This window comes from Gopherus flavomarginatus, chromosome 3, assembly GCF_025201925.1.
Source record: "Gopherus flavomarginatus isolate rGopFla2 chromosome 3, rGopFla2.mat.asm, whole genome shotgun sequence".
Taxonomy (NCBI): Eukaryota; Metazoa; Chordata; order Testudines; family Testudinidae; genus Gopherus; species Gopherus flavomarginatus.
The window spans coordinates 135,274,136-135,300,032 of record NC_066619.1 but is presented as its reverse complement, the minus strand read 5'-3'; the positions used below and the strand labels follow the sequence as shown (position 1 = coordinate 135,300,032).

Sequence of the window (25,897 nt, the reverse complement as noted above, 5' to 3'; positions counted from 1 at the left end):
AAGACTGAATTCTGGGTGCTGGGAAATCTCTGTTAACTCAGAAGCTCCTGGGCTAAGTGAATCTTTGTTTCTGTGCACTGCAGGGGGTGTGTCCCAACCTCTTGGTCTGTGCTGTAGCCAACTGATGTGTCTAGCTCAGCGAGGCGGGAGTGGAGGGAAGCCTTCTCTGGCAGGGGAGTTTGTTCTCAGTGGTATCCCAGCACATCTACTGACAGTCTTGAGGGCGTTTCTGTGACCCAACCCGTCACAGAGATGTCTGTCTTGTTATTGTCCATCACATGTGCTGTGGGCACATGAGCATGTGTGATTGTTGGAGTGCTTGGCCTGCTGTTTGACATGTCAGTAGTAAGTGTCACGAAGCTTAGAGGCTGAGGAGGGCTCCCCAGGTGGCACTGGGCACACAGATGAGGTTTCAGAAGATTTGTAGACACCTCCCTTCAAACGTTGGCTGCGAACTTCTGTGCTGTTACACCTTCCTCTCTCAACATTCATCTCCCACTATCATGTGGCACTGCAGGTGAAAGGGGTCGACAGCTCTGAAGACACTGGAGAGCCTGGCCATTGGGTACCTTCCTGAAAGGCCTGTTGTAGTCGACTGTAGCTTTAGAAGCACTTTCCTGCTGGTTGCTGTGTGGCAGGAGTAAAAGCGCTAGTGCTGATGCAGCAGGTTTCCTGTGATGGGGGCTTCTGAGACGGGCTACTAGGAAAGTCTGTGAAGGAGCCAGGGCTGGGATGGTCAATTCCAAGACCAGAAGAACTACTGTGATCATCTAGTCTGACCTCTGTAGCACACAGGCCGGAGACCTTCCCCCAAGTAATTCCTAGAGCAGAGCTGTTAGGAAAAATAGCCAGACTTGATTTAAACATTGCCAGTGATAGAGAATCTCCCATGACTCTTGGTAGATTGTTCCAGTGGTTAATTACCTTCACTGTCAGAAGTGTATTCCTTATTTCCAGTCTGAATTGGTCTAGCTTCAATTTCCAACCATTGGTTCATGATATATGATGGGAGAGAGGCTGAGGGACTCGCTGCCTAGCCTGGCACACGGGTTTGCTTAGCCAGGTATTTATGTGGAATATTGTCTAGCGAGGGATAATTCCTGGTGAAAGTCCTGGGGGCTGGTGTCAAACTGGAGCAAGGAGATGGTGGCTTGAGTCCTGGGTTACTAATAACATTCTGGTTGTTTAAAACTGAATGCACCTTAAAAACCAGCCCTACTGAAGCCAATGGCAGAACTCCACTGGACTTCCGGGGGCCAGGATTCACCCTGAATTTACTTGTACACTTATGCTGATTGCACTGCACACACCCTGTGCAGGAAAGCTAGAGTGCAACTTTCACTTGCTGTGTGTTTTGTGCCACTTTCACCCTATGGCCTCATGCATGGGAAAATGCTTTTGTGCAGCAGGAGGATCTTCACACGGGACATAGTTTGTACAATTGTCACACTTCCATGGGAAGAATAGCTTTGATGGGGGTGTCTAGTGCCTTTGAGCAGGGTTGGGTGTTACCATTCGTGGATTGTATTCACTGCCTGAGATTTACTTGATTGCCTATTTTCAGTTGGACAGGTCAGTCCCATGGTGTCTCACTATCCATGCACAGAATTGGGCCAATATCAATGTGCTATGGACTCTTATTCATCTTTCGTGGTCACTATTTAAAGTACTGTGCAATCCTCTAACAGACGGGTGCAAAATAGCTGCTGGCCTTAGAAAGGAATGAATCTTTGCTGCTTTTACAGATCCAGACTAACACGGCTACCCCTCTGATAAAGGAATGAATGTCTCTGTTCCTACTGGGTTTATTAATCTCTCTTTTCCCTTTTAGTGGTAAAACCCAACTTCCAGGCCTCAGTGAATGGAGAGTTCCCCAGCCTTTGATCTATGTGCTTGGGATCAGAGGGAGGGACATTCCCTTTGGCAATACAGTGAAATCTAATGAGAGAGGGAGACATTGCTGTGACATTGCACTCCATATGATTTTATGAAAATATGCTAATGAGCGTGAATATAATGTAACTGGAATATGCTTCATGCAAAAGGTCTCTTGTAAGGTATCATTACAAAGCTTATTATCTACTGAGTGTGATCATCCTATTTGTATGAATGTATCATTCTTGTATCTGAAACTAGAAATATGAAATATAACTCTGAAGTTCTATTGTAATTATGCAAAGTGTGGGCCATTAATGGTGGTTTGGAATCTTGATGGCTCCCATTAGCCAGGACAACTAACTCTAGATGGCTCTGTTTACTTGCAAGCCTTCCTGTGACTCAGGCTGGGAATAGTGAAGGCTTGGGGTCTCACAGGACACTGGTACTGGAATCCATCTTAAACCTGGTGCTTTTCCATTTAGAAGCAGGGATGGCGACCCAGAGAGACAAAAGATTCCCGCCTTGTGGCAAAGCTATAAAAGGGGGTGGAACAGAACAAAGCGGGGTGCAGTCATGAGAAATCCCCTAGTTACCACCTGAGCTGGAACAAGGACTGTAACAGGGGAAAGGATTGGGCCCAGACTAGAAAGGAATCCAGTCTGTGAAAGAAGCTTATTGGAACATCTCTGAGGGTGAGATTTCATCTGTAATCAATTTCTTACTGTATTAGGCTTAGGTGTGCGTGTTTTATTTTATTTTGCTTGGCAACTTGCTTTGTTCTGTCTGTTATTACTTAGAACCACTTAAATCCTACTTTTTATATTTAATAAAATCACTTTTTGCTTATTACAGAACCCAGAGTTAGTGACTAATACCTGGGGGAGCAAACAGCTGTGCATATCTCTCTATCCGTGTTATAGAGGGCAGACAATTTATGAGTTTACCCTGTATAAGCTTTATATAGAGTAAAACTGATTTATTTCGGGTTTGAACTCATTGGGAACTGGGTATCTGGGTGCTAGAGACAGGAGCACTTTTTAAGCCATTTTCTGTTAAATCTGCAGCTTTTGGGGGACGTGGTTCAGACTTTGAGTCTGTGTTTGCAGCAGGCTAGCGTGTCTGGCTCAACAAGGCAGGGTTCCGGAGTCCCAGGCTGGCAGGGAAAATGAGCCCAGAGGTAGTCTCAGCACATCAGGTGGCAGTCCCAAGGGGGTCTCTGTGACCCAACCCATCACAATTGCTTTCCCAGCACTACAGCAGGAGAGATGTGCTGTGTAGTGCCAGGTCGTGCTGAGGTCAACCTGAGAACATCCAGTGGCCTGGCTGGGTGCCATTTAGATCCACCCATTGCAGGCCTCATGTATGGCTGGCAGCAGGGAGAGAGGCAGCAGGCAAGTCACTCCTAATCATAGACTATCAGGGTTGGAAGGGACCTCAGGAGTCATCTAATCCAACTCCCTGCTCAAAGCAGGACCAAGCGGTTTAGAATGTGTGTGTGCATGCGGGGAGTGTGTGTGTGTGTGTGTGTGTGTGTTATAGGAGGAACACAACGCCTGACATTCTTGGCCACTGCAAAGGCTCTCAGGTGGCCAGTCCCATTGCAAGTGAGTACTGGAGTGATTTGGCTTCTTTCCAGGAGAGCACAATGCTGTGTCTGCTGAGCTGCTGGCAGTTTGATTTCGGGTGTGGCTGCAGGGCTGGGCTTGGCTGACTGCGCTGGTGGCCTGGGGAAGAGCTTGGGGGTGGGGCGAGATAAGATAAAGGGAGACGGGGCCATGAGTGGTCTGAAAAGGGAAATGGAGGTGGTAGTGGTGGTGGTGTCACAATATAGAAGAGAGGGAAATAGCTCCAGGGGTGTGCATTTGCTGCCCGCAGTTCAGGACCCGGTGTTCTGGAGACAGATGTGTACTGGGGCTGATTGCAATGCAGGTGTAAGCAGGCATCAGTCAATGGGAGGCGCTGGGCTGAATTTCAAACCCACACCAATGTCTGATCGCAAGGGGATGGTCCCTGCCTCACCATCTGTCCTGTGTTTTGACTGCTGCAGATGTCATGGCACCCTCAGTACCGGAGTTCCAAGTTCCGCCATGTGTACGGCAAGCCTGCTAGCAAGGAGAAGTGCTACGACTGCGTCCCCATCACCTGCAGTGTGCACGACAACCACTTCTGCGCTGTCAACCCCCACTTCATTGCTGTTGTGACGGAGTGTGCAGGGGGCGGGGCTTTCCTCGTGATACCCATCCATCAGGTGAGCAAGGCCAGCTGGGCCCAGGGGGCATGGGCTGCCCCGTTTCCTGATAGCCAATGCTGGAGTGGGAAGGTGGAGCAGCAGGGATCCCAGATGGTCGTGATGGCAATGAGAAGGTTTGGTTATTGCAGCTGCCTGTTTTTCAAAATACATGGTAGCGCCAGAGGCTCTTTGGGACAGGGACCATCTGTTACATGTTTGTAGAGGTACAGCACCTATCACAGGAAGGGTCTGCATGTCTGTCCATCCATCCCAATGTTTTTTATCCTGATGCTCATCACCACAGTGTCTGGGTGTCTTCCATGCCTCTGGGAGCAACTGCAAAGCAATAATAAATAACCATCAGTCGTAGAACGGGAGAGAGCAAATAGCTCTGTATTTACATGGTTCTAGCTTTTGTTCACAGACTAGGAGCCTTTTTGGCCTCTGAACTAATTGCTGATTAAAGAATAGAGGAGACTCCGTGGTCATGCAGAGCACTATAGGCCCCTGATCCTCCAAAGCACTGAAGCACACACTTAGCTTTAAGCACGTGGTTTTAGTAGGATTATTCATGTTGTTAAAGCTAAATTCTTGCTTCCGAGTTTGCTGAGTCGGTCTGGAGCATGACAGCAGAGGATTATTTGACATTTGTTTATTTAGATCCCACTTCAGGAGAGTTAAGCACATGGCTAAGAGCTGTCCTGCATTCCTGTATTCAACTTGCTTTAGACTTTAGCATGGGAAGAGAGGGCTCATGGTGCCTGGACAGCACATCACAGCGCCTGTGCAGGGGCCGGAACAGAGGGGGCCAAGGGGCCATGGCTCTCCCACTTTTGAAAGTGGATGGGCCTAGATTGTCCACTTTTCACCACAGTCACAGCCCCCTGCCCCTCCTCTTCCCCTCGAGGCCCCACCCGCCAGCCAGGCTGGAAGCTGGAGCCCAGTCCAGGTAAGAGCGGCCCAGGAAGCCAGGGCAGCTTGGGGAGCCACACACACTCCACCTGCCTGGGGTGGGGTGGGGGGCCCATGAATAGCCCCCTGCCCATGTCCCCACTCTGCCCAGGGCAGGTGGGGGATCCATGGCTCCCCACGGCTGGCTGCTGGCCTTTTACCCTGACCCAGCTCTGGGTTCCAGCCTGGCTAGGGGGTGGGGTCTTGGGTGTCGAAGAGCCGCAGCCGGGCCATGGTAAGCGCTGGTTGGGCAGCTGTAGACCCTCCACCTGCCCAGGGCGGGGAGCCTAAGGGGCGGGGACATAGGGCAGGGACTGCTCTCGGGCCCCCCCCATCCTGGACAGCAGTTTTAAAATAAATATAAGGAAGCACTTCGTCACACAACGCACAGTCAAGCTGTGGAACTCATTGCCAGGGGTGTTGTGAAGGCCAAAACTATAGCTGTGTTCAGAAAAGAACTAGATAAGTTCATGGAGGACAGGTCCATCAATGGCTATTAGCCAAGATGGTCTGGGATGCAAAACCATGCTCTAGGTGTCCCAAAACCTCTGACTGCCAGAAGCTGGGACAGGACAACTGGGGATAAATGACATAAGTGCCCTGTTCTGTTCATTCCCTCTGCCATATGCCAGGGTGCAATACAGACCAGCGAGGGGTTGTCACCACCTGCCCTGCAACCTTGGATGCCTCACAATGCTTTGCTGCTGTAGTTCCCAACCTGGGAAATGCACAAACTGCCAGACAGCATGCAGGTCACCCTGAGTCTCAGTGTAGAGCTGCAGTCCCTGGTCCAGCAATTCTGACCTGAGTAGCCTGTCAGCAACACCCCAGCCATACTCTGGCTTCCAGCAGCCTTGGTTACCCACTTGCAGGGTGACTCCACCACACTCCTAGTCCCTGATTTTCCCCAAAACGTGCCCTTTGCTGGACAGTTCAGATATTAGAGGGCCAGAGTTTGCGACTTTAACTGGAGTTACCCAAACAGCTCTGGATTAGTTTAGATTAAAAAAATAAAACAAGTTTATTTAACTACAAAGAACTAGATCTTAAGTGAATACAAGTACAAGGCATTAAAGTCAGAAAAGGTTACAAGAGAAATAAAGATAAAATGCTTCCTAGTTACTAAAGCTTAACAAACTAGACTTGGTTCAAGGTAAAAGCCTTACAACGGGTTCCCAGTATCATTGCTGACCAAATTTTCAGGCCAGGCTCACTCCCGAAGTCCAAGGGCTGGTTCCTTTGTCGTGTTAGGTGAAAGAGAGAGAGGGGTAGAGAGGGATACGTTGTGGTGTTCTTGCCCCTCACTTTTACAGTCCAGTCCTCCTTTGAAGTGGATTCTCTGGAAGATTACCCTCAAAGCCAAGTTTATTTGAGAAGTCAGGAAGGCAATGTGGAGTCTGGGAGTGAAGGGGGCTCCTGGCTCGCTCTTCTTCCCTGCATAAGGTGAAAAGCAAATTTGCCTTGGATCCTGCCACTTCCCCCTCTTGTTGTCTCAAGGACTCTGCTTACTACTTATATGTAAAGTGAGGTAAATACACACTCCTTTGTTTAGGATAGACCTGTGCTTTTATCTAATCAGGGCTGTGTGGGCTTCAACATGTGCTAACATCATCATACAGAGGGAATTCATAACTTTACATAAATGTTGCTACATAAATTTACCATCCAATAATTGACCCAAGTTTTTTTCAAATGACACCTCGCGAGGCTTCTTTTATACAAAGCTTTTTACAGGGGTGTGTCTGGTGTGCATACAGGAGTGCGTTCAGTCATGCTCTCAAGATTCTGGCACTGGCCACTGTAGGAAGACAAGATACTGGGCTAGATGGACCAGTGATCTGACCCAGGAGGGCCGTTCTTCTATTCTCTACTGACTCACTTTCCTGTTTTCCATTAGCAAGGGTTGGCACTGAGCTGTAGAGTCTTCCTGATGCCCTTTGTCTGCAGTCAAACGCATTCCAGTCAATTACAGCCCCCTTGTGATGAGAGCTAGGAATCGAGCTGCTCTTTACTCATTCTTACCATTTGGGGCGTGGTCAGTGGCTTCAGGATGGTGCCCTATTCCTTGGCAGGGCTCAGTCATCACAAGGCTTTTCTCCTGAAGGTGCTCAGGGGGAGTATGGCAAGGCAAAGACGAACAGCAGGTCTGTACTGATGCAGCTGTGCCGCTGTAATGCTTCTGGTGAAGATGCTCTAAGTTCTCCTGTCAGTTTAATAACTCCACCGCCGTGAGAGGCGGTAGCTATGTCGGCAGGAAAAGCTTTCCCGTCAACACAGCGCTGTCTACATGGGGGGGTTAAGGTTGGTATAACTGCATCACTCGGGTATGGATTTTCACATCGCTGAGCGAAGTAGTTCTACTTAAGTAAGTATGTATTGTAGGCCTGGCCTGAGCTAAGGAGGACATGGCCTTAAGGGTGAGCATGGACCCATTTCCAGTAAACTGAGCACTGTGGATCTTGCTATGTGAGGTGCCAAAGAGCTTAGCTCCGGTCTTGTGGGGCCAGCCTGCATGGAGACCTCCTGCTGTTCTGTGACCAAATGTAGCCTTTCTGAGCTAACAGAGACTTGCTGTTCTTTTCAGACAGGCAAGCTTGATCCTCACTACCCCAGGGTGTGCGGGCACAGAGGAAATGTCTTGGACATCAAGTGGAGCCCCTTTGATGACTTTGTAATTGCTTCCTGTTCTGAAGATGCCACTGTAAGTTTCCCGGCTCGCTCTATGTCACTAATTCGCTAATGCTCCTGGTTGGGATAGAAATATAAAGTACCATGCAAGAGCCTCCGTGAGAGGGTCTCCTCTAACTGAACAGGGCTAACAAGTGGTGTTCTTCCACAAAGTCACTCCTCATTACACTCAAGCCCGTAGGGTTCAGTGGGGGTTTCACCTGAGCAAGCACTAATGATCCAATTGCGAGACATTGAACATTTACATTTGCAACCAAGCAAGGGGCGAAATCAGCTCCATGTCTGTGCAGAGCTCAGAACCCTGTGTTTCCACACAGATGTGGCCGCGCACATTGCAAAATCTGTGGCAGAAGGATGCTCTGCTGTAGATGCTTTTGTGGTGTGGTCAACTCTTGAGGATTGTTTCTTCTCTCGGCTACTCTGTGGAATCACTCTGGATTAATACAAGTAGAAGGGAGGTCAGAATCTGGCCCAAGCAAACACACAAGGCTTGAGTCTGTCCTCTGCTTATTCCCATTGATTTGCACAGTATTCCACGAGGAGACTCACTGAAACAAATGGAACCACTCAAGGAGTAAGGTACTACTAGGGACATTCAACGAAATTAAAAGGGGGTTTGGCAAATTCAATAAAAGGCAGTACTTTTTCACACAACACGTAATTAGCCTGTGGAACACACTGTCAGGAAGATGTTGAGGCGAAGAATTTAGCAAGATTCAAAAGGGACTGGATGCTTATATGAAGAACAAGAATAGTCAAAGTTACAAGAGTTAATGCTAACGCATATTTTGGAAGAGATATTAAACCTGCTGCTTCGGGGATTAAACCACACTCTAACCATTAGGGATTAGGAGGACTCCTTCATGGTGGGGGTGCAGGTGGTGATGTGGGGTGGTGGCACTTCTCTCTGAAGTATCTGGGACTGACTGAGACAGGATACTAGGTTAGGTGGGCCTTGGGCCGGATTTACCTGGGCAATTCCTGTGCTTCTTAAACTAACCCCCTTTCAGAAATTAATTTGGTCCATGTTTCCAAATTGATGTGTTGAGTTTCTTTGAGCAGTTAACATAACACACTCATTAAGGTTTTCCATATCCAGTGAACAATCCTGCACTTTCAATACAAATGACTTATTTTAGGAGGAAAAACAAAACAGGAAGGAACAAAAGTAAAGTTTCCACAAGATTTCGCATGGGGATGGAACAGGCAGCAGATGCCTTGACACACTAGTGCCCCCGCCTCTGCGCATGGGCAGAGCTCTCAGCGATGCAGAAATATTTGTCCTGCTCTGCTCAGCGCTGGTGAGGCCCCGGCAAGAGGAGAGCAACAAAAATGATAAAATGTTTTTAAAACTGGCAGACGAGGAAAGGTTGAAAAACGTATATGTAGTCTTGAGAAGAGAAGACTGAGTTGGGACCTGATAATCTTCCAACATGTTAAGGGCTGTTATAAAGAAGACTGTGATAATTGTTCTCCATGTCCACTGGAGACAGGACAAGAAATAAGAGGCTTAATCTGCAGCAAATGGAGCTTTAGGTTAGCTATTAGGAAAAACTTGGTAATTCTAAGGGCAGTTAAGCTTTGGAACAAACGTCCAATGGAGGTGATAGTCCCCATCGTTGGAAGCATTTAAAAACAATTTGGACAGGGATAGTCTAGCTTTACTAGGTCCTGCCGCAGCACAGAGGGTGGGATTAGATGATGTCTCGAGGTCTCATCAGCCCAACATTTCTATGATTCTATGTGTTTTACACACACAACCAAGACATAAGAGCTGCATTGCTGCATGCACTACAGGTCTGTGGAAATGAAAATATTTTTTCTCAGTCTAGCTGAAATTGACTGAAGGACTGCGGAGAAGAGAGGTGTGAAAGAAAGACCCATGAACCTCATTTGTCCTGCCAGATACCACCCCCGAAACACAGAGCCAATGTTGCAGGTTGTGATGTTCCCCTCTGATGTTATCTGGACCAGTGATCTGCTAGGTCACTTCAATCCTTGACTCTGGGAGCCAGCCTGACCCTGTTCTGCTGTGAGCACCCCACTCCTGGGCTGGTCATGCACAATCTCTGGCATGGAAGCTGCTCCTTGGATTGTGCAACCGAATGACACCAGCCAGTATCTCCGGTCCCAGACACAACCCTAGGAACCTCCGTCTTGCAGTGTCCAGTTATGGCCACTGAACGCTACAAGCTTATATGAGTTTGTCAATTTAACAAAGAAATTGATATGTACCAGGCCTGTTATCCCAAGGGGAGTCTCTGACATGCTTCAAACCAAACACACTGCTTCAGGTAGAATGAACAAACAGATTTATTAACTATAAAGAGATTTTAAGTGATTATAAGTCAAAGCGTAACAAGTTGGATTTTGTCAAATAAAATAAAAGGAAAACGCATTCTAAGCTGATCTTAACCCTTTCAGTGCCCTTACAAACTTAAGATTCTTCTCACCACAGTCTGGCTGGCTGCTCTTCAGCCAGGCTCTCCCCTTTGGTCAGCTCTTCAGTCGCTTGGTGTGGTGGTGTCTGTAGATGGAGGTGGAAGAGAGAGAGCCAGAGCACGAGCATGGCAAACGTCTCTCCCTTTTATCATGTTCTTTCCACCCTCTTGGCTTTGCCCCCTCCCGCCCCAAAGAGTCAGGTGAGCATTACCCAAAAGAAGGGGTGTGTTTCACTCAAGAGTCTAACAGATCCTTTTGTTGCTGCCTAGGCCAGCATCCATTGTTCCTGTGAGGCTGGGCTGGGTTTGTCCCATACCTGCCCTGATGAGGTGTGAACTGCCTCTCTGCTCTTGGAGAGTTTTTGCCTGGGTTTATTTTAAGCCATGAGGATACATTTTCAGCCTCATAATGATATACATGAAATTATAACCTGTAACAGTACTGTAACAACAATTACTATAACAATGCTCAGTGCATCATGAGCCTTCTGAAGACACCCAACATGGCAAACTTTGCATTGGATACCAGGCAATAATTTTATTAAGATTAACATGGAGGTGTAAGGTGTTCCGTTGAGATACAGTGCTCGGGGCAATGCCCTTGGTTGTGGTGTGTTTGTGCCTGGTTGTTTTTTACTGAGAGTTTCAGCGGTGACAATGTTCAGATATCCAGCTCTGCCACATTACAAAGGTGTGTGAAGTAATTAGAAATGCATTTGAATGGTCTCTCTCTCTCACGTTGAAGTTCAGGATTCCACAGTGTTTTCCTTCCTATCCCGCACTACCCAGTCCACGTGTGGATGGGTCTCTCCCTGCCAACATTCCAAGTGCTCAGCTTCCACTGCCACGGATGGCAGCTTTGTACTAAAGCCCAAAGCCAGATCTGAGCCTGAATGGATAACCAGGGAATGTTAAATGCCTCCTCAGACATTTCAGCTTACGCCAGATCTTCTATTTCATGGTTTTTCTAAAAGCTGTCTGGGAGGCCAATTCAAATGCATATAACTCCAATTCATATTCCTGGGGGAATTCTGTGCCAAAATATTAAAAATTATGCGCACAACATTTTAAAATTCTTCATATTTTATTTGCCAAAATAACACTGTATAATCACGCCAGTTTCAATTATTTTGTATTTATTTCAAAATACTGATCAGCAACTCTGTGTGTAACAATACAGACACAAAAAAATCTCCCAGGAGTAGAGTGTTAGGGAAACCCCTATGACAACCCAGTTCTTATTTCTCTGCCCCCTCCCCACCAGAGCCCAGCAGGGGGGCCAGACACCCACACCCTCTTCCCCAGAGCCCAACTGCAGGCCCCCTCAGCCCAGACACCTGCACCCCTACCCACCAGAGCCTAGCTGTGCCCCCCTCAGCCCAGACACCCAAACCCCCTGCACCCCAGGGCCCAGCTGCAGGACGTCCCCCAGCCCAGACACTAGCATTCCCCACCAGAGCCCAGCCGCACCTCCCCAGCCCAGACACCCGCGCTCCCTCCCCCCAGAGCCCAACTGCAGGTCTCCCCAGCTCAGACACCCAAACCCCTGCCCCCCAGAGCCCAACTGTGGGCCCCCTCAGCCCAGACACTCATGTCTCCTCCCTATCAGAGCCCAACCACAAGCCCCCCAAGCCCAGACACCCTCATCCCTACTCCCCACCCCGCCCAGACACTCACACCTGCTCCCCACCAGAGCCCAGGATCCAGAAGGAGAAGCAGTGTGATGTTGGGTCACAGGCTTGTACAGAGTTTCCTGCACACCCCCTCCTTCCTTCACGGCATGCTGAGTACTGCAGCTGCCAGGCACCCTCCAGCTCCGTCCCCTGCTCTCCCCTAGCAGTGTCTTCTGTTTGCAAGTTGGGCTCTGTGGGTCCTGCAGCTCCATAGTGGCAGCCAGCAGCTCTGTAGCCTATTTCTGTGGGAGGAAATGGAAATTCCGCGCCCATAACATGAATTTCTGCACAAATTCTGCATTGTGCAATGGCACAGAATCCCCCCAGGAATAAATTCAATGCCCACTGAAATAAATGGAATTAATTGGTTATTGGATCATCTCTACAATGAATAGGCAATTTCTGTCAGTGCGACCTGCCTCTGTACTGAGTGTGAAGAGGAGAACCATAAGAGTTTGTGGTCATGAAAGGGGGTCAATTTTACAGATTTGCTGAGGTGCTAGTTAGACTTTAAAGCTGAAATCTAATAAGCTAGATTTGCCAGTTGGATAAATGTCAGAGCCAATATTAGACTGGAACCTAACATAATGCCGTTTTATTGAGTCCCGGGATCATTAGCTTACCGATTTAATGCTGAGTTCTTTTCAGGTCAACTTTTAACTTGAATAATTTTTTAAATCAGGACACTTGCTTATTCTTAACTAATCAGCAATTTATAATTCAACCAGAACCACATCAATATACAATCAACAGGTCACCAATCAAAACCAATATTCTAGTTATATACTGCTTGAAGCAATACAGTCTAACACAATGGTTTTCAAACTTTTTTTCTGGCGACACAGTTGAAGAAAATTATTGATGCCCTGCGACCCAATGGAGCTTGGGATGAGGAGTTTTGGGTGTGGGAGGGACTCAGGGCTGGGGCAGAGGGTTTTCATGCGAGGGCTGCGGGGTGGGGACAGGATGACAGGGTGGGGGGGCTCAGGGGTGGGGCAGGAGGTTGGGGTATAGGAGGGGGTCAGGACTCTGGGCTGGAGGTGCAGGCTCTGGGGTGGTGCCAGGGATGAGGGGTTTGGGGTGCAGGAAGGGGCTCCAGGTTTGGGGGGGCTCAGGGTTGGGGCAGGGAATAGCTGCAGGGTTGGGGCACGGGCTTACCTCGGGTGGCTCCCGGTCAATGGTGCAGCAGGGCTGCTAAGGCAGGCTAGTCCCTATGTATTCTGACACCGCACTGCGCCCCAGAAGCGGCCAGCAGCAGGTCCAGATTTTAGGCGGTGCACAAGCAGCTCTGTGCGGCTCTCGCCTGCAGGCACTGCCCGCTCCCCAGTGTGGAGCCAGTGCTTGGGGAGGGGGCAGCAAATGGAGCCCTGTGGCGCCCCCACACCTAGGAACCTGACCTGCTGCTGGCCGCTTCCGGGGTAGGTAGAAGAAGGTAGGGACTAGCCTGCCTTAGCCAGGCAGCACCGTCGACGGGACTTTTAACATCCCAGTCGGCGGCGCTGACCAGAGCCGCCACGACCCAGTACAAGGTCGCGACCTGCAGTTTGAAAACCACTGGTCTAACAAGCAGCTGTCAAAGACTGAAGTTGAGGCTCAGTGGTTACATCAAGGAACAGTGAAAATCACCAAGTTTTCTTATTATGTTTACTTATGTATCAGTTCTTTATAGATTTTAGGACTGGAAGGGACCTCAGGAGGTCATCGAGTCCAGTCCCTGCCCTCATGGCAGGGCCAAATACTGTCTAGACCATCCCTGACAGACATCTATCTAACCTACTCTTAAATATCTCCAGAGATGGAGATTCCACAACCTCCCTAAGCAATTAATTCCAGTGTTTAACCACCCTGACAGGAACTTTTTCCTAATGTCCAACCTAAACCTCCCTTGCTGCAGTTTAAGTCCATTGCTTCTTGTTCTATCCTTAGAGGCTAAGATGAACAAGTTTTCTCCCTCCTCCTGATGACACCCTTTTAGATACCTGAAAACTGCTATCATGTCCCCTCTCAGTCTTCTCTTTTCCAAACTAAACCCATCCAATTCTTTCAGCCTTCCTTCATAGGTCATGTTCTCTAGACCTTTAGTCATTCTTGTTGCTCTTCTCTGGACCCTCTACAATTTCTCCACATCTTTCTTGAAATGCGGTGCCCAGAACTGGACACAATACTCCAGTTGAGGCCTAGCCAGCGCAGAGTAGAGCGGAAGAATGACTTCTCGTGTCTTGCTCACAACACACTTGTTACTGCATCCCAGAATCACGTTTGCTTTTTTTGCAACAGCATCACCCTGTTGACTCATATTTAGCTTGTGGTCCACTATAACCCCTAGATCCCTTTCTGCCATACTCCTTCCTAGACAGTCTCTTCCCATTCTGTATGTGTGAACTGATTGTTCCTTCCTAAGTGGAGCACTCTGCATTTGTCTTTATTGAACTTCATCCTCTTTACCTCAGACCATTTCTCCAATTTGTCCAGATCATTTTGAATTTTGACCCTGTCCTCCAAAGCAGTTGCAATCCCTCCCAGTTTGGTATCATCTGCAAACTTAATAAGCGTACTTTCTATGCCAATATCTAAGTCGTGGATGAAGAGACTGAACAGAGCCGGTCCCAAAACAGACCCCTGCGGAACCCCACTTGATATACCTTTACAGCAGGATTGGGAACCATTAATAACTACTCTCTGAGTATGGTTATCCAGCCAGTTATGCAGCCACCTTATAGTAGCCCCATCTAAATTGTATTTGCCTAGTTTATCGATAAGAATATCATGCGAGACCATATCAAATGCCTTACTAAAGTGTAGATATACCACATCCACCACTTCTCCCTTATCCACAAGACTCGTTATCCTATCAAAGAAAGCTATCAGATTGGTCTGACATGATTTGTTCTTTACAAATCCATGCTGGCTATTCCCTATCACCTTACCACCTTCCAAGTGCTTGCAGATGATTTCCTTAATTTCTTGCTCCATTATCTTCTCTGGCACAGAAGTTAAACTAACTGGTCTGTAGTTTCCTTGGTTGTTTTTATTTCCCTTTTTATAGATGGGCACTATATTTGCCCTTTTCCAGTCTTCTGGAATCTCTCCCGTCTTCCATGATTTTCCAAAGATAATAGCTAGAGGCTCTGATACCTCCTCTATTAACTCCTTGAGTATTCTAGGATGCATTTCATCAGACCCTGGTGACTTGCAGGCATCTAACTATTCTAAGTGATTTTTAACTTGTTCTTTTTTTATTTTATCTTCTAAACCTACCCCCTTCCCATTAGCATTCACAATATTAGGCATTCCTTCAGACTTCTCGGTGAAGACCGAAACAAAGAAGTCATTAAGCATCTTTGCCATTTCCAAGTTTCCTGTTACTGTTTCTTCCTCCTCACTCAAAAGTGTGTGGCCAAATATTTGCTGCTTGCTGTGTTTGATTGTTTAAAGAAACAATAAAAAAATTCTGCTTTAAAAAAATCCAAAACTTTTGAACCACCTCAACTTGTGACCAAACACCTGAGCCCATCCAGTCAGAGATTTTTCCAGGTTTCTGTTACTCTGCTGGCTTCCTTGACTCATATCTGTCTCCATAACTTTTGGTTCATTTAGGTTAGACCATAAGAACAGCCATACTGGGTCAAACCAAAGGTCCATCCAGCCCAGTATCTGTCTACCAACAATGGCCAATGCCAAGTGTCCCAGAGGGAGTGAACTTAACAGGCAATGATCAAGTGATCTCTCTCCTGCCGTCCATCTCTGCCCTTTGACAAACGGAGGCTAGGGACACCATTCCTTACCCATCCTGGATAATAGCCATTAATGGACTTAACCTCCATGCATTTATCTGTTTCCTAGAGACTGGCTCCATGGGGTCCCTCACAAACTGGAGATGGTTACTGTGGGTTTCTCTTTAGTACAGCTTATGTACATACTCCATGAGCTGGGCATTTGAGCTTGTTCCAGAATCTGGGATGAGCCTATGTTGTGAAAACTGAAATGCTCAAAATAGCACATGGATGTGAATGGACACAGGGTGCTAAAATTAAATTAACCCAGGGGTTCTCAAACTAGGGGTCGGGACCCCTCAAGGGGTCATGAGGTTATTACTGGGGGTCACGAGCTGTCAGCCTCCACCTCAAACCCCGCTTTGCCTCCAGCATTTATAATATATAAAATATATTAAAAAGTATTTTTAATTTATAAGGGGGGGGTCGCACTCAGAAGTTTGCTGTGTGAAAGGGGTCACCAGTACAAAAGTTTGAGAACCACTGAATTGACCCCTCTGAAGCCTCAGGGAATGCAGGGGAGGGGGGTCTCCCTTGGTAGGGTTGGGAAGGAGGGAGGTGGTGTAGGATATTGCTCTTCTCATGTGATCCCTCCCCCAGTGGCTAATTTTAAATTAAGCTACCCTCCCCTGACATGACTCTCCCTGTGGCACTGAAATTAAATATAGACTATAACTTGGCATTTGAGAAGTGAAAGGGGTGGTAGCCCTAATGGAAAAGCTAACAGCTTGGCTCTTTTGCAAGCCTCAAACTGCTGAATGAGCTTTAGGGTAGGGAAGACTGTGCCTCCCAAATGGCCTGGCCTTGCCCCCTATCCGACCCCCACCCACTTCTGCCCCCCGACTGCCCACCCTCCCTCAGAATCCCCGACCCATCCTGCTCCTTGTCCCTTCACTGTCCCCCAGAGTCCCCTCCCAACCACCCTGGGACCCCACCCCTGCTCCCTGTCCCCTGGCTGCCCTGACCCCTATCCACCCCCCCGCTGAGTCCTGACAGACCGTCCAGGCCGAGCGGTGGGAGTTCAGGCCCTGCTGGAGCTTGCAGCCCGGCCTCCTTACCATGCAGCTTTGAGCGGTGAGAAGCTCAGGCCTCGCCGTAGCCATGCTGCAGCGCTATCCAGGGACGCTCCTGGATGCACTGAGGCTCCAGGAGAGGAGCAGAGGTGGGGTTGGACCAGGGCCGGAGAGGGAGCCTCAGCCATTCTCGTAGGGACCCCTGCAGAGCCCAGGGCCTGGGGCAAATTGCCCCACTTTCCTCCCCCTCTGGGCGGCCCTGACTGCAATGCAATATAAAATCACTGCCGCTAACATTGGTGGGTGATAAAATACTAACAGAGTGGAAATTAATGATGAGCAATCGGATCCCTTGATAAGCTGGACCTATTCAAAGAAAACGAGTTTGAAAAGAACCAAATGAAAGGTCCTGTACCTAGCAGCAAAGCATGCAGGCCACGCCTACAGAATGGGGAAGTGTGTCCAGGAAAGCAGTAACTGTGAAGAGGATTTAGGGGCCATGTTGGACAAGCCATTCAACATGAGCACCCAGTGTGATGCTGTGGTGAACAGGGCTAACGCCATCATTGGATGTATGAAAAGAGCAGTGAGTAGCATAGGGAGCTGACACACCATCAGTAAGACTGGTTATGGAATACTGCATCCAGTTTTAGTATCCGCTTTTGAAAAAGATTTTGGAATATTGGAGATGGGGCGGCAAAAAGCAATGAAAGGTTTTGAGGGCTGGAGAAAAATGCCTGCTACTGAGCGATTGAAAGAGCTCAGCCCGTTTAGATAACCAAAAAGATCGAGAGGTGATGTCATTGAAGTGTGGAAGTGACTTCATGGAGAGAAAATATCGGGTATTAAAGGGATCATTAATCTAGCAACGAAAAGCAGAACACGACCCAGTGGCTGGAAACTCAAAAGAGACCAATTCATATTAGAAATAGGGCACAAATATTCAACAGTGAGGATGAATCATCAAAGGAACAAACTAGAAAGGGACGTGGTGAGAATTCCCCATTTCTTGATGTCTTCTAATGAAGACTAGATGCCTTTCTGGAATGTGTTTGGTCAAAAACTAGCTACTATGCTCTACAGAAAGCATGCAATATGCAAGGTGTCAGATTACATGCTCTAATTGTCTATTCTATCCATAAAGTCTGCTAATTTATGAACAACTGAGCATAGCATGGGGAAGAGCATCTCGTGTTCTACTGTGTAGTCAGTGTCATCCCCACAATGAAGAGCCATTGAGTGGGGTGATCCAAGGGAAGCAGCTCAAACATCCAGTGTGGCTGGACAGGGGCAGGACATCAGCACTGCAGGAGAGGGGTGGGTGTGGCAGTGACATCACAAGGGCCTTTGGCAGGACCTCAGCCTATTGGACAGAGGTGGTGGGGAGGCGATGATCTCACAGAGAGATCTTGACATCAGCCAGGCAGGACAGGGGCAACCTTGGAGATCCCTGTGGCTTTGCTTCAGCGCATCTCCTTCTCGAGGTCTCTCCTTGAGGACTGAGAGAGAATTCACTTTCATGTATGTGAGCACCAGGAGGACCCTCTTTGGAGTTTTCTCCTTTTCTTTTATCGATTTTGCTAGAACACAGACATCCCTGTATAGAAGGTAAGAGCCTCCGAGAGGTTTGGAACCTGTTTGGTCTGATCCATCAGGTGCCAGCTGATTTTTAGGAAAGGAAAACACTAGCTTGTGGGGGCAGCCTTTTATTTCCCACCTAGGACTTGTCCCTTAGAATCACTGGGGACATTGGGGTTTCTCCTTTTTGTTTTCCCTTTTCCTCTGTCCCTCCTACCTTTCTCTTCTTGCTTCCTTTGTCCTTTTCCTCTGCTCTCCCCAAGGAGCTCTAGCTGTGCAGCGGGGGGACGGGAGAGGGGGGGTTATGGGAGGCCCTCACAGAGAGGTGAGACTGGAATAGTGCTCCGAGAATGATCCCCTTGGTGGTGATCTGCGCCATTCTTTGGGCTATTTGATGAGAACCCTTAGCCTCCCACCCCTCAAAGTCTCTCCCTCTTTTCTCTTCTTCTCTTGCGTCTTTGTTCTCCTGCTCTCCTTTCACCACCAGGACCTGTCTGTGCTTGTGGAGTGGGGGATGGTGCGGGTTGCACTCCAACTCTCATTGTGGGAGGCCCTCCCAAAGACATGTGGCTGGAATAGTGCTCTAAGGGTGACTCCCTCCGGTGGTGACCTGGGACATCTGGTGAGAACGCTCATCTTTCTGATTCTCAGAGTCTCAATGCTGATTGGGTGAGCATGGGGCTATTGTGAGGGAGGAGACTCAGGTCCTTGTTACTCTCTTTTAAGACCAAGGAAATAAGCCAGAACCAAACATTTATTTGATTGCTCTTGCTGCTTTTCTCCATTCATTGTCTTTGAGCAATTCATGATTCTCTCTCTAATGGGCTAGTTCTTCTAAAATACTTACTGAATAATTAGGTTTTAAGAGAGCCACATGCAAACCCATACTTCCAGTCATAAAGGAGTCAGGCAGCACCCTACAGAATGGGGGATAGTCCGCTGGAAAGCAGTGACCAAAACAAAAGTCATTAAGCATCTTTGCCGATTCCAAGTTTCCTGTTACTGTAAGTCTTCTTGTTTCCCTTTTTTTCCCATAGCTAGTTTGAGCTCATTTTGTGTCTTTGCCTTTCTAATCTTGCCCCTGCATTCCAGTGTTGTTTGCCTATATTCATCCTTTGTAATCTGTCCTAGTTTCCATTTTTTATATGACTCCTTTTTATTTTTTAGATCATGCAAGATCTCGTGGTTAAGCCAAGGTGGTCTTTTGCCACATTTTCTATCTTTCCTACCCAAGGGAATAGCTTGCTTTTGGGCCCTTAATAGTGTCCTTTTGAAAAACTGCCAACTCTCCTCAGTTGTTTTTCCTCTGTCTTGATTCCCATGGGACCTTACCTATCAGCTCTCTGAGCTTACCAAAATCTGCCTTCCTGAAATCCATTGTCTCTATTTTGCTATACTCCCTTCTACCTTTCCTTAGAATTGTGAACTCTATGATTTCATGATCACTTACAGCCAAGCTGCCTTCTACTTTCAATTTCTCAATGAGTTCCTCCCTATTTGTTAAAATCAAGTCTAGAACAGCTTCTGCCCAGTAGCTTTTCCAACCTTCTGAAATAAAAAGTTGTCTGCAATGCAGTCCAAGAACTTATTGGATGGTCTGTGCCCTGCTGTGTATTTTCCCAACATATATCTGGATAGCTGAAGTCCCCCATCACCACCAAATCTTGGGCTTTGGATGATTTTGTTAGTTGTTTAAAAACAGCCTGATCCACCTCTTCCACCTGGTTAGGTGGCCTGTAGTAGACCCCAAGCATGACATCATGCTTGTTTTTTACCTCTTTTAGCCTAACCCAGAGACTCTCAAAACTTCCATCTCCTATGTCCATCTCCACCTCAGTCCAAGTGTGTACATTTTTAATATATAAGGCAACACCTCCTCCCTTTTTCCCGTCTATCCTTCCTGAGCAAACTATACCCATCCACACCAACATTCCAATCATTTGTATTATCCCACCAAGTTTCAGTGATGCCAACAATGTTATAGTTGTATTTGTTTATTAGCACTTCCAGTTCTTCCTGCTTATTACCCATACTTCTCGCATTTGTATATAGGCATCTAAGATACTGGTTTGATCTTGCCTCCCAGTTTTGCCCTGACCTTCCTTTCTCTCTGCCATTATAGCCCATGCTCCCTCTTGTTTCCGACCCATCTCCCAGGTCTCCATGTTCCCCACTTACCTGTGGGCTTTGCTCACCTGTTGCCGTCGAACCTAGTTTAAAGCCCTCCTCACTAGGTTAGCCAGTCTGTGTCCACACTGTGTACCCAACACATTTATCACCTTTCCAGTGTTTCTCCAAGCAGTGAGGATATACTTGTCTTAAAAACACTTAAGAATGTGGTTACCTGCTATTGAAATTGATTGGTCCATAAGGGAATCTCTGATTATGCATCCAAAGATCGTATTAGCACTCTTGGCCACAGCATCTCACTGGGATCTCATGTTCAGCTGATCATCCACCCCCTCCCCCCATATTTTTTCAGAGTCACTGCTTTAAACAAGCTGGCTGAGGAGCTTGCTGGACTATTGATGTTGATCATCAATAATTCTTGGATCACTGGGGAAATTCCAGAAGACTGGAAGAAAGGTAATATTTGCCAGTGTGACAGAGTTGGGACTCACCACTGCAGCGCCTCCCACTGGCACACCTGGAAATTAGCTCTGTTCTCTGTGGGGCACCCTCTGCCGGTGGTGTCCCATTTGTCATCTGCTCCCCTGTTGGTGTCCGGACCCACGTTGCTCCCCGCTCAGCATCGTCCTCTTTAGGACACTGCCCTCGGGCAGTGCCCACTGTCTGGTTGCACCCTCTTCCGGGGGTCTGGTGTTATCAGCAGTCCCCCCATCTGCACCTGTCCTAGGGGCTGGCTGCAGCCTCAAAGTCTAGCCCCTTTGTCACAGGGACCAGCCACAGCCTATATCAGGCCATGCTCCTCCTCAGCCAGGTGTAGTACAAGGGGGAAGGGGGAGACCCAGGCCCACCCGCTACTCTGGGTCCCAAACCAGGGACTCTATAGCGGCAGCCTCCCTGCCCTCCTACTCTCTCCTTGTCAGGCTTTTGTCCCTGGGCTGCTTCCCCTTCGGCCATGTGCACCTGCCCAGCCCTTTGTAGCAAGGCCTGCAGCCTGGGGTTTTCCTCGGCTGGAGCTCCCCAGCTCCTTCTGCTCTTCTCCAACACTGCTCAGCCCAGGAGCCAGTCCTCCTCCCTAGGCAGCCTTTATATAGGGCCCAGCACGGCCCTGATTGGTTGCCTCTGCCCTGCCCTGATTGGCTTCTAACAGGCCTCTGTTGATTGGCTGTTGGCCTGTGCAGCCTCAAAGACCTGTTCCAGCCTTTTTCTCAGGGAATGGGGCACCGCCCCACCACAGCCTGTTTGTTAAAATGGTAAATGGGGTGACCTGGACGTGACACTTTGTACCTCAAAGTAGCACTGTGGAACCCCAATATTCACCACTGTGGAATAATTATGATATGCTTGGTATAATGTATACCTTGTGAGGTATCATTTTAAAAGTCTTGATCTGTTGAATATTATTAATATTCTGTTGGATTGTATGTACTATCATTGTTATGAAGTGTTGCTATATGTGTTACTGAAATATGCTGCGAGGTTGGGAATGCCCACAGCGAGTCAATCAGTTGCAACAAAGGAGGGCCAGACAGTGGTGATGGCCCATCAAGAAAAGAATACACTATCCCAGAGGCTCCATAGGGAAGGAACACACACAATGGAGACTGCTTGACCAATAGGGATTTCCTGACCCCCATGTACCAGCAGGATCTTTCTAGCATCTGGAAGAAGATATAAAAAGAGACACACATGGTCTCATCACATGACCTTGTAGAATCATAGCTGTGGCTGGGAGTCCCAGGGCCTTTAAATCACATAGAGGGTTCCCAGCTGCAGAGGTGGCTGGTAGCCCCTGGGGCGAACTAAAGGGCCCGAGGCTCCAGCCACTGTGGAGCTCTGGGTCCTTTAAATGCCAGCCCCAGCCCAGCTGCCAAAGCTGCGGGCGGGATTTAAAGGGCTCCAGGCTCCCCGCTGGGATTTAAAGGGCTTGGGGAGCCCCGAGGCTACTGAGACTTCTGTAAGGGATTTGACTTGCATGCTTTTTGCCACACAGCATTTTGATTAAAAAACTAGTATGATATACAACTAACAAGGCCACATTAAATGTGAATTACAAATTGGCTAACTAGTAGATCGCAAAATGTAACTGGAGAATTGTCATTGAGTGGGTATGTTTCCAGTGGGGTCCTACAGGGATCAGTTCTTGGCCCTATGTTATTTAAGATTTTTGTCAATGACCTGGAGGAAAAAATAAAATCATCACTGATAAAGTTTGCAGGTGACACAGAAATTGGGTGTGTGGTGAATAATGAAGAAGACAGGTCACTGATACAAAACAGTCTGGCTCACTTGGTAATGGGGCGTAAGCAGATAATATGAATTTTAATAAGGCTAAATGTAAATGTATGCATCTAGGAACAAAGAATGCAGGCCATACTTACAGGATGGAGGACTCTATCCTGGGAAGCAGTGACTCCGAAAAAGATTTGGGGGTCATGGCTGATAATCAGCCAAACATGAGCTCCACCGTGGTGCTGTGGCCAAAAGAGCTAATGCAATCTTGGGAGGAGAAAAAGAGTAGGAGTAGATTCTAGAAGGATGTTGATAAATTGAAGAGGGTTCAGAGAAGAGTGATAAGAATGATTAAAAGATTAGAAAGAGACAAGGTGGGTGAGGTATATTTTTTTATTGAACCATCTTCTGTTGGTGAGAGAGAGAACTTTTGAGCTACACAGGGCCCTTCTTCAGGTCTGTTTAAGCTTGTCCCTGGTACCAACAGAAGATAGTCCAATAAAAGGTATTACCTGACTCACCTTATCTCGCTAATATCCTGGAGCCATAACACTGCCTTATAGTGAGAGAGTCAAGAAGGTCAATCTATTTAGCTTAACAAAGAGAAGGTTAAAAGATGACTTGTTTACCATCTGTAAGTACCTACGTGGAGAACATCTATTTAATAACAGGTCCTTCAAACTAGCAGAGAAAGGTCTAACATAATCCAATGGCTAGAAGTTGAAACTATACAAGTTCAGACCAGAAAGAAGGCTACATTTTTAACAGTGAGAATAATTGACCACTGGAACAATTGTCAGTGGTGGATTCTCCATCAATGACAATTTTTGAAATCAAGATTGGATGTTTTTCTTTCTGCTTTAGGAATTATTTTGGGGAAGTTCCCTGGCCTGTATTGTAGTCAGACTAGATTATCACAATTGTCCCTTTTGGCCTTGGAATCTATAACTAAGAGAGATGGAAGGCTCATCCATGAGTAAATTATAGGAGTCTTTGGTTTGAGAAACTAACAATAGTTGGAAAATTCTTTATCAAGCATCGGAGAGCTTTCCTTTCCTGGGAGTTGTGTGTCTTAAGCTTTAGTTTAATTATGCTCCCCAGACAAATGTTTCACCTTTGGAATCAAGCTATGGACTCTCGTTGACTTTAGCTCCGAGAGGAAGCAAAGGTTTGGAATATGCATAAAGGTCATGGAAGAGTCATATAATTTAGTTTATGTTCTCCCCAGACAGTTAAAGGGCAGACAGTGAGAGAAGCTGTTAACATATTTTCAAGGCATATTTTAATGTCTGCACATCTTACAGTGGCAATATTATTATGTGCCTGCAAGTCAATAGGCTGCTCCTCATTTCTAATCCACAGCTGGTTGCACAGTCACTACTTGGCCTGGATCTTAGTGATCGGATGTCTCACTGCAGAATAAAGACTCTGCTGCTATTTGCTGTTTAGGTGAAAATCTGGGACATCCCCAAACATTTACTAACAAGAAACATCACCAGCGCAAGGAAGGAGCTTTTGGGTCATGCTCGAAGGGTGGGACTCATTGAATGGCATCCTACGGCCAGCAACATTATCTTCAGTACCGGCTATGATTATAAGGTGAGTCAGCTTTGCCCTTCTTTCAAACCTGCTGCAGATGCTGCAGGGCAGAATGTGTGGCCCAGGCCCAGTGGAGGGACCCAGAGGGTGCATCAGCAGGGAGAGGTTTTTCATACTTGCTTTGTTTCTTTGCAATCAGTTTTGTTTGTACTCCTACATGTAGTTGCTTTCTGTAACAACAGCTCATTGAAGTTGTATGAGGAGAGCCCTCCTGGAGCCAGCACTACCCTACTGTGTGGGTCACCCCCACCTGGGGCAGAGGACGTAGAGACTGGGTTTGTACAGACATCTGTGCTGCTGGTCCTGGTTGCAGGGGCAAAAGCCTGGGCTCACCCCAGCCCTCTAGGGGTGAGGGAGTAGTCTGGCTCTTGGGCATTCCAGCCAGCCTCTCTATCAGAAGAGCAGGGCAGGCAGAGAAATGTTTTCCCCAGGACAGCCATGTTGTACTTGTAAGCTGGGGCAAAGCATGCTGGGAAATAAAGGGTGTGTATAAACACTAGCTTTTCAAGAGATGAAGAGACTGGGAGGCACGCATACTGCATAGAAGGTCTGGTGTAGGGCAGAGAATGGAAATTCCAAGTCCTGGCAGATTTCACATCTTACAGTGGCAATATTATTATGTACCTGCAAGAAATTTGTTTTCATTTCAATTAAGAACAAAACCTGGAAGATTTGAAATTTTTCATAAAAGAAAATTCAGAAAAAAATGTTTTCAGATTGATCTGAACATTTTGTGTCAATTTTAACTTTTTAATTTATATTCTAATATAGCAGAATATAATTATAAGGCCGTTATATTTCAGAGTGGTAGCCATGTTAATCTGTATCAGCAAAAACAGCGAGGAGTCCTTGTGGCACCTTAGAGACAAACTTGGGTATAAGCTTTCATGGGCTAAAACCCACTTCATTGGATGCATGGAGTGGAAAATACAGTAGGAAGATGAAGTAGGTTTTAGCCCACAAAAGCTTATGCCCAAATAAATGTGTTAATCTATAAGATGCCACAAGTACTCCTCGTTGTTTTTACTGTTGTATTGTTGAGAAAGGAAAATGGAAATATTTCATTCTGAAGATGTCAAAACAGGACATTGCAATGTCATCTGAACTTTTTTCCTCTTTTTTTCTCCAAACCAAAACTTTTGGCTAAATCAACCCGGTTTTGCAGTGTTTTGATATTGACAGAGCATAGTCCTGTCCGAGTTTCTCTGGCAGCCCTAAAGTGAACCCACTTTTTGTGTTTTGGCTGCTGCTCTGTGTGCCTTTGAGTAGAGGTGGCTTTGACATGATTTGTTTAGCCTGTGGGACTGCAGGCTTTGGATGGGGTTTAATTAGCTACCCTGGGCAAAGGGACATGGGTATAAACTCCAAAAAGGAGCCTTTTGAACTTTCCCGACTTTCAGTGACCCTCTCCTTTCCTCTAAGGGTCTGTCCACACTGCAGTCAGAGAGTTGACTGATGCTCCGATAGACATGTCCCCATGGGCAACAGGCATGTGGCTCCAGCATTTGGGGAGGCTGGTCTGAGCACCAGAAGCTCACCTGTGCCTGGACTGTGGCCCCCAGCTTGCTCCACTTGAGGTCCCTCCCCCACTCAGCCTCCTTCCCTGAGGCTCTGCTCCACCCCAAGCCCTTCTCCCACTCAGTCCCCCCCCGAAGGCCCTCCTCATCTGCCACTCGCCTAGTCCCTCTTCTTCATCCCCTGTTCCCTGAGAGGC

General features: G+C 47.4%; 1 protein-coding gene across 1 annotated transcript in view; it reads left to right on the top strand.

Moving 5' to 3' along the window:
• The window catches only part of CORO2A (coronin 2A), a 112,366-nt gene that overhangs the window by 52,253 nt on the left and 34,216 nt on the right, over nt 1–25,897 (top strand). The window contains exons 2-4 of the mRNA XM_050948268.1: nt 3,926–4,126; nt 7,644–7,760; nt 24,034–24,183. Of these exons, the coding sequence (XP_050804225.1) occupies nt 3,926–4,126; nt 7,644–7,760; nt 24,034–24,183 (468 nt within the window). The remainder of the gene's footprint in view (nt 1–3,925; nt 4,127–7,643; nt 7,761–24,033; nt 24,184–25,897) is intronic.